Here is a 12,405-nt window from a genome sequence, read left to right on the forward strand (position 1 = left end):
AACGACCGAGAGAAGTGACGTTTGCATTGAGTTGTCAGCGCTAACAGTCAAGCAACACTGCGTCAAATAGCCGCGATAATCGAGATGGGACGTACGTCGAACGTACCCGTCAGGACAGTCAATGGGTTATGGCAGCAGACGACTGCCGCGAGCGCCTTTCCTAACTGCACGACATCGCCTGCAGCGCCTCTCCTGGGCTCGTCACCATATCGGTTAGACATCTACATCTACATCCATACTCCGCAAGCCACCTCACGGTGTGTGGCGGAGGGTAACTTGAGTACCTCTATCGGTTCTCCCTTCTATTCCAGTCTCGTATTGTTCGTGGAAAGAAAGATAGTCGGTATGCCTCTGTGTGGGCTCTAATCTCTCTGATTTTATCCTCATGGTCTCTTCGCGAGATATACGTAGGAGGGAGCAATATCCTGCTTGACTCCTCGGTGAAGGTATGTTCTCGAAACTTCAACAAAAGCCCAACCGAGCTACTGAGCGTCTCTCCTGCAGAGTGTTCCACTGGAGTTTATCTATCATCTCCGTAACGCTTTCGCGATTACTAAATGATCCTGTAACGAAGCGCGCTGCTCTCCGTTGGATCTTCTCTACCTCTTCTATCAACCCTATCAGGTACGGATCCCACACTGCTGAGCAGTATTCGAGCAGTGGGGGAACATGCGTACTGTAACCTACTTCCATTGTTTTCGGATTGCATTTCCTTAGGATTCTTCCAATGAATCTCAGTCTGGCATCTGCTTTACCGACGATCAACTTTATATGATCATTCCATTTTAAATCACTCCTAATGCGTACTCCCAGATAATTCATGGATTTAACTGCTTCCAGTTGCTGACCTGCTATATTGTAGCTAAATGACAAGGGAACTTTCTTTCTATGTATTCGCAGCACATTACACTTGTCTACATTGAGATTCAATTGCCATTCCCTGCACCATGCGTCAATTCGCAGCAGATCCTCCTGCATTTCAGTACAATTTTCCATTGTAACAACCTCTCGATATACCACAGCATCATCCGCAAAAAGCCTCAGTGAACTTCCGATGTCATCCACAAGGTCATTTATGTGAATAACAACGGTCCTACGACACTACCCTGCAGCACACCTGAAATCACTCTTACTTCGGGACACTTCTCTCCATTCAGAATGACGTGCTGCGTTCTATTATCTAGGAACTCTACAATACAATCACACAATTGGTCTGATAGTCCATATGCTCTAACTTTGTTCATTAAACGACTGTGGGGAACTGTATCGAACGCCTTGCGGAAGTCAAGGAACACGGCATCTACGTGGGGACCCGTGTCTGTGGCCCTCTGAGTCTCGTGGACGAATAGCGCGAGCTGGGTCTCACACGATCGTCTTTTTCGAAACCCATGCTGATTCCTACAGAGTAGATTTCTAGTCTCCAGAAAAGTCGTTATACTCGAACATAATACGTGTTCCAAAATTCTACAACTGATAGACGTTAGAGATATAGGTCTATAGTTCTGCACATCTGTTCGACGTCCCGTCTTGAAAACGGGGATGACCTGTGCCCTTTTCCAATCTTTTGGAACGCAACGCTCTTCTAGAGCCCTACGGTACATCGCTGCAAGAAGGGGGCAAGTTCCTTCGCGTACTCTGTGTAAACTCGAACTGGTATCCCATCAGGTCCAGCGGCCTTTCCTCTTTTGAGCGATTTTAATTGTTTCTCTATCCCTCTGTCGTCTATTTCGATATCTACCATTTTGTCATCTGTGCGACAATCTAGAGAAGGAACTACAGTGTAGTCTTCCTCTGTGAAACAGCTTTGGAAAAAACATTTAGTATTTCGGCCTTTAGTCTGTCATCCTCTGTTACAGTACCATTTTGGTCACAGAGTGTCTGGCCATTGTGTTTTGATCCACCTACCGCTTTGGCATAACACCAAAATTTCTTAGGATTCTCTGCCAAGTCAGTACATAGAACTTTACTTTTGAATTCATTGAACGCCTCTTGCATAGCCCTCCTCACACTACATTTCGCTTCGTGTAGTTTTTGTTTGTCTGCAAGGCTTTGGCTATGTTTATGTTTGCTGTGAAGTTCCCTTTGCTTCCGCAGCAGTTTTCTAACTCGGCAGTTGTACCACGGTGGCTCTTTTCCATCTCTTACGATCTTGCTTGGCACATACTCATCTAACGCATATTGTACGATGGTTTTGAACTTTGTCCACTGATCCTCAACGCTATCTGCACTTGAGACAAAACTTTTGTGTTGAGCCATCAGGTACTCCGAAATCTGCTTTTTGTCACTCTTGCTAAACAGAAATATCTTCGTACCCTTTTTAATATTTCTATTTACGGCTGAAATCATCGATGCAGTGACCGCTTTATGATCGCTGATTCCCTGTTCTGCGTTAACTGTTTCAAATAGTTCCGGTTTGTTTGTCACCAGAAGGTCTAATATATTATCGCTACGAGCCGGTTCTCTGTTTAGCTGCTCAAGGTAGTTTTCAGATAAAGCACTTAAAAAAGTTTTCACTGGATTCTTTGTCCCTGCCACTCGTTATGAACGTTTGAGTCTCCCAGTCTATATCCGGCAAATTAAAATCTCCACCCAGAACCATAACATGGTGGGGAAATCTACTCGAAATATTTTCCAAATTATCCTTCAGGTGCTCAGCCACAACAGCTGCTGAGCCAGGGGGCCTGTAGAGGCTGGAAAATCGTAGCCTTTTCAGATTAGTCCCGACTTTATTTGGTAAGAGCCGATGATAGGGCCTGAGTATGGCGCAGACCCTACGGAGACGTGGACCCAAATTGTCAACAAGGCAACGTGTAAGCTGGTGTAACTCTTCAATGGAGTGAGCTGTGTTTACATGGAATGGACTGTGTCCTCTGGTCCAACTGAACCGATCATTCGTTGGAAATAATTATGTTCGGTTACTTGGAGACCATCTGCAGACTTCATGTTCTCAAACAACGATGAAATTTTTATGATGACAATGCGCCATATCAGTTGGTGACAAATATTCGCGATTTGTTTGAAAAACATTCTGGACACTTCGATCGAATTATTTCGCCACCGCCATGAATCCCATCGAACATTTATCGGACGTAATCGCGAAGTCAGTTCGTGCACAAGCTCCTGCACTGGCAACACTTTCGCAATGATGGACGGCTATGGAGGGAGCATAGCTCAATGTATCTTCACAGGTCTTCCAGCGACTTGTTGAGTCCATGCCACGTAGAGTTGCTGCACTACGCAGGGCCAGAGGAATCCGCACACGATATTAGGAGGTATACAATGACTTTTGTCACCTCAGTATGTTTTGCTGCCAGTGTATGGGTACTTAGACTCTGCACCGAGCATAGCACCATAGTGGTAAGTCGCCGACAGAGGAGTGATCTCCTGGGGCAATCGCTGGCTTTCGTCACAACTTCTCTGGTGTCTCAGCTCATGATTCCCGGAGTATTCCAGGCCGACATTGCTATTAAGTATCGTATCTCGAAATATTTGCCGAAAACTGGAAGACTAGAGACAGTGTGATATATATTATTGGAGGAAATACTCACATGGAAAGAGCACAAAAACTGAGGAGTGAATTCATGGCAACGGGACTGGGGCAGTTGCGGAACGGACCTAAGCGTTTATACCCTGAGGTAGGCAAAATCACAACAGGCAGGAGCTGTGCGACATAAAAAGAAAGTTGACAGGTGTGTTTCTACATCTGAAAGATGAAGTTTGTTTAAATTTCGCGCCAGTGGCATAAGAATGGCGCTAGTAGCGTTATTATGAAAATGAAAATCAGGTTACTCGCTGTAACGGTCGTGAAGTTGGTTACTTTGGAGAGTGATGTGGTGAGCTGATGCTTTTAAGGCGATAACGACTTCATTATCAACAATTCACACGAGGTCATGTAATAGGTCGAGTGTGGACGTTCATTCTGCGATACTGCACAAACATTTGGCAGAAATGTAGCCACTGTACACGATTGCTGGCAGCGGTGGTCATGAGACTGAGCGGTCGCAAGGACACTGGGATGCTGCAGATGCCACGTAGCACTACCAAGAGGGAAGACCATAATGTGCTGCGCATTGCTATGGGTGCATCGTACTGTTTCTGAAGCAGTAATCTGAGCAGCAGTGGCACCACAGTGATACAACAAACTTATACAAATCGGTTACGCCAAGGAAAGCTCCGAGCCAGACCCCCTGTAGTGTGCATTTCACTGACCCCAAACCATCACCATTTGCGACTTCAGTGGTGTCAGGCGAGGGGCCATTGGAGGGCATGGTGGAGGCCTGTTATGTTTTTTGATGAAATCTGGCTCTGTTTTAGTGCCAGTGATGGCCAGCTGAGGGCTCCAATGAACCTGTTTACGTGCTACTCATACTGGACCTACACCTGGGTTTATGGTGTCGGATGCGATTTCGTATGACAGTTGGAGCACTGTTATGTTTAGCCCACGAATCCTGACTGTAAATTTGTACGTCTATCTTATTTTTGGACTTGTTGTGCTGTCATTCATGAACTGCATTACATATGCTGTTTTTCAACACGATAACGCCCACCCACATACTGCTGTTGTAGCCCAAGATGTTCTGAAGAGTGTTGATATGTTACCTTAGCCTGCGCGATCACCAGGTCTGTCTTCAACCTAGCGCATATGGGCTGTCATCGAACGACAACTCCTGCGTCACGCACAAACAGCATTAACCGTCCCTTTACTGATCGAACAAGTGCTCGTACCTTCCACAAACTAGCATCCGGACTTGTAAAACACGATGCATGCACGTTTCCATACCTGCGTTTAACATTCAGACGGTTAAGCCGGCTACTAATGTACAGCATTTCATATTTGCAATGGCTTATCTCGCTCTTACATTAACCTGTGATCTAGCAATGTTAATCACTAAAATATGTTACAAAATCAAATGTATTCGCTAAACTTCATTACTCTACATTAATTGCTTTTTGATGTTGCGATTTTTTCCGTCACTGTATATTTTTCCCCAACAGAAGGGAAAAGGGGGAGGATAAAACATTTCAGTGACACCTGGAACATTTGCTGCGTGTAAAGTTCCGTCAGGAGGGTGATTGTAACTATGGAGAGAGAGAGGGAGAGAGATAGAGAGAGAGAGAGAGACCCCAGAACACGTACTTCTACACAGCGACCGTTGGTCGCAGGAAAGCTGACTAGCGTGCTCGCACGGGACCTAAAACAATTACTTACAGACCAGATGTTGCAGACCGATCTCAGCGACAGTGAAGATAGAACATTTACAGTGTTACGTAAAGATTACAGAAGAATAAACAGTAAGAAATAGTATATCTTGATAAAGAAAGTATTGTAGAACATTCAGTATAATATCGTTTATTGAAACTGAACTACACTTCTCGAACAATCACTCTATACACACAAAGAAAACAAATAACATGTAGACGACTATTCATTAAGAGCGTCGGTGAGGTCCGTCGGAGCTGGTCCTAGCTCGGCGAGGAACCGGCTCTACTGCTGCTCCGCTGGCCTTATAACGCTGGAGGAGGCCGGCGGAGTACTTCAACTTCCCCTGTGTCTGTGAGGCGACCTCTGCATAAAAAAGGTTCGCATTAGTCTCTAGCAAGTTCTGTTTATTTTGAAGAATTGGTTTCCTCTTGGTTGCGCCTGCAAGTGCTTGTGTATGTTATATGGTACACAATGGTGTTTTGAGTGTAGTCTGCCTGGCAGGGGCCGTCTGTCGCAGACAAAATACTTGTTGTTTAATCTTAGAAGGCCCTTGACCAGAGAGTTTACGTTAACTGCACACAGTCAACTTACTCCATTCTACGTGTGACGGCTTCGCTATACACAGCCCGATATTTGTAACGAGTGGCCCTCGGTCACATAATGTAATTTACCATGTTCTATGCTGAATCTGTTAACTTTTCTTGTTGTAAAGTGGTATAACGCATTGTATTTCCATAGTTCTGAAAACACTCGCGGTGATTAAGTGAAACACGTGAAATAAAGAAAACGATACGTGCGTCTTTTGACGGCTCTACAATTTTAACAAGCTACCATGTAGAGTAGGTGGAACGGAGAAATTAATCTAGATGCAGAACTACACCATCTGAAGACGAGAAACTTAAAGTATTGTTTAAGCCCTTACCATTCGATTACAGTAAGTAGCAGATCGCGCGGTAAATCTCGAGGAGCGAGAGACTCCAAATTTTTCTCAGGTATTCCCTCCTGGACACCGTCGGTGATAACATTCTTCTACATTCATAAATTGTAAATTTTAACAAACTCCTATTCCTAGTTAGTTTTAAGTTTCCAAGTATACAAAGCTTTACTTTTTTTAAACACAAATGAAACAAATAAACTTCATTTCAATCATATAGTATATGCGATATAATACTGAGAAAACACGAGCCTCTATTAATCAATAGGTGGCAGGTCAAATATAAATTGCAACAAATAAACTCACCATGAGGAGCTCTAATGTCTTTCCTAGCGTTTACCCCGTACTACGCCGGCGATATTTTTGTGATTTAGCGAACGTGATTTTTATTTCAACTTAGTAGCCACGTTTCCTTCCTGTCCTCCAGCCATCAGTTAACCCAACGAGGGAAGCCAAGTGCACCATCTGTTTATGAAGCGTGTAAACATTGTTCTGTATGTTACCTTACTTCTAACTGCGTCTGTGCCCTAAACTAACAGCTAAAGTATTTGTCATTCTCTTTAAACAGCACACTGGTAGCTGTAGACGACGTAGAAGCGGTAGCATTCACTCATGTGCTTCCACTGCCACGTAATTCAAGGCAGTAAAATGTGTTCCTGTCAATCAGATCTTCCGAATCAGCGCAGTAAAGTGGGTCGACCTGGAGACGTTACAGGGTAGCACAAAGCAGCTATCGTGTATGGATGTGCTCACGACCGCGCCATAAGTATTACCACGAATTGTTGGTGTATCAGCCCCGCGGTTTGAGTCTCCATGTCCGGATTGCGCGGCCCCTCCCGTCGGAGGTTCGAGTCCTCCCTCGAGAATGTGTGTGTGTGTGTGTGTGTGTGTGTGTTCAAATGGCTCTGAGCACTATGGGACTTAACATCTATGGTCATCAGTCCCCTAGAACTTAGAACTACTTAAACCTAACTAACCTAAGGACATCACACAACACCCAGTCATCACGAGGCAGAGAAAATCCCTGACCCCACCGGGAATCGAACCCGAGAACCTGGGCGTGGGAAGCGAGAACGCTACCGCACGACCATGTGTGTGTGTGTGTGTGTGTGTGTGTGTGTGTGTGTGTGTGTTGTTCTTAGCATAACTTAGTTTAAGTAGTGTGCAAGTCTCGGGACCGATGACCTCAGCAGTTTCGTCCCTTAGGAATTCACACACATTTAAACATTTGTTGGTGTATCAGTGCGGTCTGTCCAACATATCTCCATTATGTCCCACCATGTAGAGTAGGTGGAACGGAGAAATTAATCTAGATGCAGAACTACACCATCTGAAGACGAGAAACTTAAAGTATTGTTTAAGCCCTTACCATTCCCACAGGGAATCAGCGATCATAAAGCGGTTATTGCATCGATGATTTCAGCCGTAAATAGAAATATTAAAAAAGGTAGGAAGATTTTTCTGTTTAGCAAAAGTGACAAAAAGCAGATTTCAGAGTACTTGATGGCTCAACACACAAGTTTTGTCTCAAGTACAGATAGTGTTGAGCATCAGTGGACGAAGTTCAAAACCATCGTACAATATGCGTTAGATGAGTATGTGCCAAGCAAGATCGTAAGAGATGGAAAAGAGCCACCGTGGTACAACAACCGAGTTAGAAAACTGCTGCGGAAGCAAAGGGAACTTCACAGCAAACATAAACATAGCCAAAGCCTTGCAGACAAACAAAAATTACGCGAAGCGAAATGTAGTGTGAGGAGGGCTATGCGAGAGGCTTTCAATGAATTCGAAAGTAAAGTTCTATGTACTGACTTGGCAGAAAATCGTAAGAAATTTTGGTCCTATGTCAAAGCGGTAGGTGGATCAAAACAAAATGTCCAGACACTCTGTGACCAAAATGGTACTGAAACAGAGGATGACAGACTAAAGGCCGAATTACTAAATGTCTTCTTCCAAAGCTGTTTCACAGAGGAAGACTGCACTGTGCTTCCTTCTCTAGATTGTCGCACAGTTGACAAAATGGTAGATATCGAAGTAGACGACAGAGGGATAGAGAAACAATTAAAATCGCTCAAAAGAGGAAAGGCCGCTGGTCCTGATGGGATACCAGTTCGATTTTACACAGAGTACGCGAAGGAACTTGCCCCCCTTCTTGCAGCGGTGTACCGTAGGTCTCTAGAAGAGCGAAGCGTTCCAAAGGATTGGAAAAGGGCACAGGTCATCCCCGTTCTCAAGAAGGGACGTCGAACAGATGTGCAGAACTATAGACCTATATCTCTAACGTCGATCAGTTGTAGAATTTTGGAACACGTATTATGTTCGAGTATAATGTCTTTTCTGGAGACTAGAAATCTACTCTGTAGGAATCAGCATGGGTTTCGAAAAAGACGATCGTGTGAAACCCAGCTCGCGCTATTCGTCCACGAGACTCAGAGGGCCTTAGACACGGGTTCACAGGTAGATGCCGTGTTTCTTGACTTCCGCAAGGCGTTTGACACAGTTCCCCACAGTCGTTTAATGAACAAAGTAAGAGCATACGGACTATCAGATCAATTGTGTGATTGGATTGAGGAGTTCCTAGATAACAGAACGCAGCACGTCATTCTCAATGGAGAGAAGTCTTCCGAAGTAAGAGTGATTTCAGGTGTGCCGCAGGGGAGTGTCATAGGACCGTTGCTATTCACAATATACATAAATGACCTGGTGGATGACATCGGAAGTTCACTGAGGCTTTTTGCAGATGATGCTGTGGTGTATCGAAAGGTTGCAACAATGGAAAATTGTACTGAAATGCAGGAGGATCTGCAGCGAATTGACGCATGGTGCACGGAATGGCAATTGAATCTCAATGTAGACAAGTGTAATGTGATGCGAATACATAGAAAGATAGGTCCCTTATCATTTAGCTACAAAATAGCAGGTCAGCAACTGGAAGCAGTTAATTCCATAAATTATCTGGGAGTACGCATTAGGAGTGATTTAAAATGGAATGATCATATAAAGTTGATCGTCGGTAAAGCAGATGCCAGACTGAGATTCATTGGAAGAATCCTAAGGAAATGCAATCCGACAACAAAGGAAGTAGGTTACAGTACGCTTGTTCGCCCAATGCTTGAATACTGCTCAGCAGTGTGGGATCCGCACCAGGTAGGGTTGATAGAAGAGATAGAGAAGATCCAACGGAGAGCAGCGCGCTTCGTTACAGGATCATTTAGTAATTGCGAAAGCGTTACGGAGATGATAGATAAACTCCAGTGGAAGACTCTGCAGGAGAGACGCTCAGTAGCTCGGTACGGGCTTTTGTTAAAGTTTGGAGAACATACCTTCACCGAAGAGTCAAGCAGTATATTGCTCCCTCCTACGTATGTCTCGCGAAGAGACCATGAGGATAAAATCAGAGAGATTAGAGCCCACACAGAAGCATACCGACAATCCTTCTTTCCACGTACAATACGAGACTGGAATAGAAGGGAGAACCGATAGAGGTACTCAGGGTACCCTCCGCCACACACCGTCAGGTGGCTTGCGGAGTACGGATGTAGATGTAGATGTAGAATGTTTGATGGGATTCACGTCGGGCGATCTGGGTGTCCAAACCATTCGCTCGAACTGTGCAGAATATTTTTCAAACCGATCGCGAACAACTGCCGCCCATTGTCATCCACAATAATTCCATGAAAATGGTCTCCAAGTAGCCGATAATTACCATTGCTAGTAAATGATCGGTTCAGTTGGACCAGAGGATCCAACCCATTCCATGAGAACACTGCCCACACCATTATGGAGCCTCCACCAGCTTGCACGTTGCCTTGTTGACAACTTGGGTCCACGTCTTCGTGGGGTCTGTGCCACACTCGAACCCTACCAACTGAAATCAGCACTCACCTTACCAAGCCACAGTTTTCCAGTCGTTTAGGTTCCAACCGAAGTGGTCCTGAGCACAGCAGAGGCGCTGCAGGCGATGTCGTGCTGTTATCAGTCACTCGCATCGGTCGTCTGCTGCTATTGACTATTAACGCCCAATTTGGCCGCACTATCCTAATGGGCACGTTCATCGTACCTCCTCATTGAGTTCTGGGGTTATTTCACATAGTGTAGCTTGTCTATTAGCTAATGACAACTCCACGCAAACGCCGCTGCTCTTGGTCGTTAAGAGATGGGGGCCGACCACAGCGTTGTCTCCGATTTTCAAAGCTGTACGAACAGGATTCCGGTTTGACGAATGCTGATGCACCTTGTCACACTTCGACTATCGGAACTCGAATTTCCTAATAAATTAGCTGATCTTAATCCCATATACATTCGGGGAGCACTTGGAACAGAACGTAAAACGGAGCAGTCAACAAACCCGCAGTTTTGCAGGTCAACGGAATGTAATCATCAATGACTGGTATACTGGAAAAATCTGTGAACTCTCTTCCTCACCGGGCTGAGGTCATTATCGATGTAGGAGGCGCAGTTACGCGGCGTAAGTGTAAAGCTTCCTACGTTATATGCTTATTTTGTGAGGGTGATATTGGAGACCAGCCCAGCATATCAGTAAACGAATGTGGGAAGCCACCTAAAAACTATACTCAGGCTGATAAGCGAACCACAACAATGGACGTCAGCCCATCACATGGATTTATATTGGTCTATTCCATCTTCCTGTATCGTGAGGTACCGCGGAGCAAATTAATCTGTACGAGCAGGTCATCGACAAGATTCCTTGAGAGAACTAAATAATGAAACATACACATTATGTCTTTTCGATATCTATATCTATATCTATATCAGTCGACGTCAGATTATACTGAAACATGTGTAACGTTTTTTACGCTAATCAATATTTACGAAGCTATTGCTACTTTTCTATAGCTTGCAAGTGACAAGCTGTAAGATCACAAAAATAACTGATTCGAGCGCAAAATGTTCATAGTTTAAATATTTCATGGAGCTGCTTGGTCTGAACGAAGGAAGATGGTCGTAAAATGCACGGAAAGGCGAAAGTCCACAAGACACGTTGCCACCCATTACAGCGTTATGGACACTGAACTCCTTTATGTATTGAATACGAGTTAGCATCCGTAAGTTCCTTAGAATTTAGTGATTCTTTACTTAACTAAAGCTTACAATACATAATAAAAAAAACAGCCTATATTAAGCAAAAAAATCAATATTAACAAACAGCATGCAAAAATCGAATAAGGAGATCATTTTTGTAGTAATCTCTAGTTCTTAACATTAATACGGAAATAATATTTTTGGGCAATACACGAGAAAGTGACTGCACAGTAATCGGTTATAGATAGTCAAAGAGCATTACACTGAACTGTTAAAAGTGGTAGCTTCACATTTCATCAGTCACCTTCTCAAATTAAGGAAACAACTGGAAAACTAATTCTGAGTTGTGCGACGAGTATTTGAGCCCTGCCTCTCATGTGAATGAACCCAGTCTCTCAACCAAGTGCCGTAAAACTGTCTACAGTATTGCTGTAATGGTATGCTTAGTGCAACTGTGTAATATATGTTCCATTTCAGACCCGCTGTTCATTCCTGCACATAAGTTGGTAAGAAATATGTTGTCCTCTCAGTTTGAGAAATGAGCTCCTTATGTTTGCCCCTATAGTTTCAATATGCCCTGTGATGTTTCATTTTTAGGCGACTTTCAGACACACAGGTTGACTATAGTAACATTCTATATGGCAGGTGTGGCCATCCTTATAGCTTACCTGGGCCACAGTGGAAAAGACGAATGTTTTTGGGCCGCACGTAATATACTTAACGCTAACAACAACCACTGAGGCAAAAAAAAGTATGGGGACGGTCGGAGTTGTATAGTTAACACCTTTCAGTAATTTAACACTTATTAATTTACAACTCATTATTCTAAAAAGCAAGATGGCATTAATTTCACATTTTATGTATGAGATTTCACTGTTATGCTCTCTTCTTCGGCCGCTTTTTTTCTTGCTTTGGGCCACATGCGTTTCGCGCGTCGCGGATTGGACACCTCTGCCTTAGGTCAATTGTGGTTACATGTAGCATATCTTACCCGGAAAATAGTGGGCTGATTTTCATAGGCCATGTAGTACTCTATGTGTCCCATCTCATGGTGGATGACTTCATAATCTTCTCTTGAGACTTCTGCGCAGTAAAGCATTCTGCAGAAAAGTAAAGTAAATCTGAAATTACTTTCCATTGTTTAAGAAGCAAACTCGTCAAATTCTGAAAACAAACCGAAATTTCGGTCCTATTGGAAATCTAAGCGATTCTTCAAGTGCTTGTT

General features: G+C 44.0%; 1 protein-coding gene across 1 annotated transcript in view; it reads right to left on the reverse strand.

Annotated features, from left to right (window-relative positions):
- Window positions 1-12,405, reverse strand: part of LOC126298426 (angiotensin-converting enzyme-like) — a 267,596-nt gene that overhangs the window by 37,830 nt on the left and 217,361 nt on the right. Inside the window, exon 7 of the mRNA XM_049989754.1 lies at window positions 12,172-12,280. Within this exon, the coding sequence (XP_049845711.1) occupies window positions 12,172-12,280 (109 nt within the window). The remainder of the gene's footprint in view (window positions 1-12,171; window positions 12,281-12,405) is intronic.

Source organism: Schistocerca gregaria, chromosome X, assembly GCF_023897955.1.
Source record: "Schistocerca gregaria isolate iqSchGreg1 chromosome X, iqSchGreg1.2, whole genome shotgun sequence".
NCBI classification, from domain to species: Eukaryota; Metazoa; Arthropoda; class Insecta; order Orthoptera; family Acrididae; genus Schistocerca; species Schistocerca gregaria.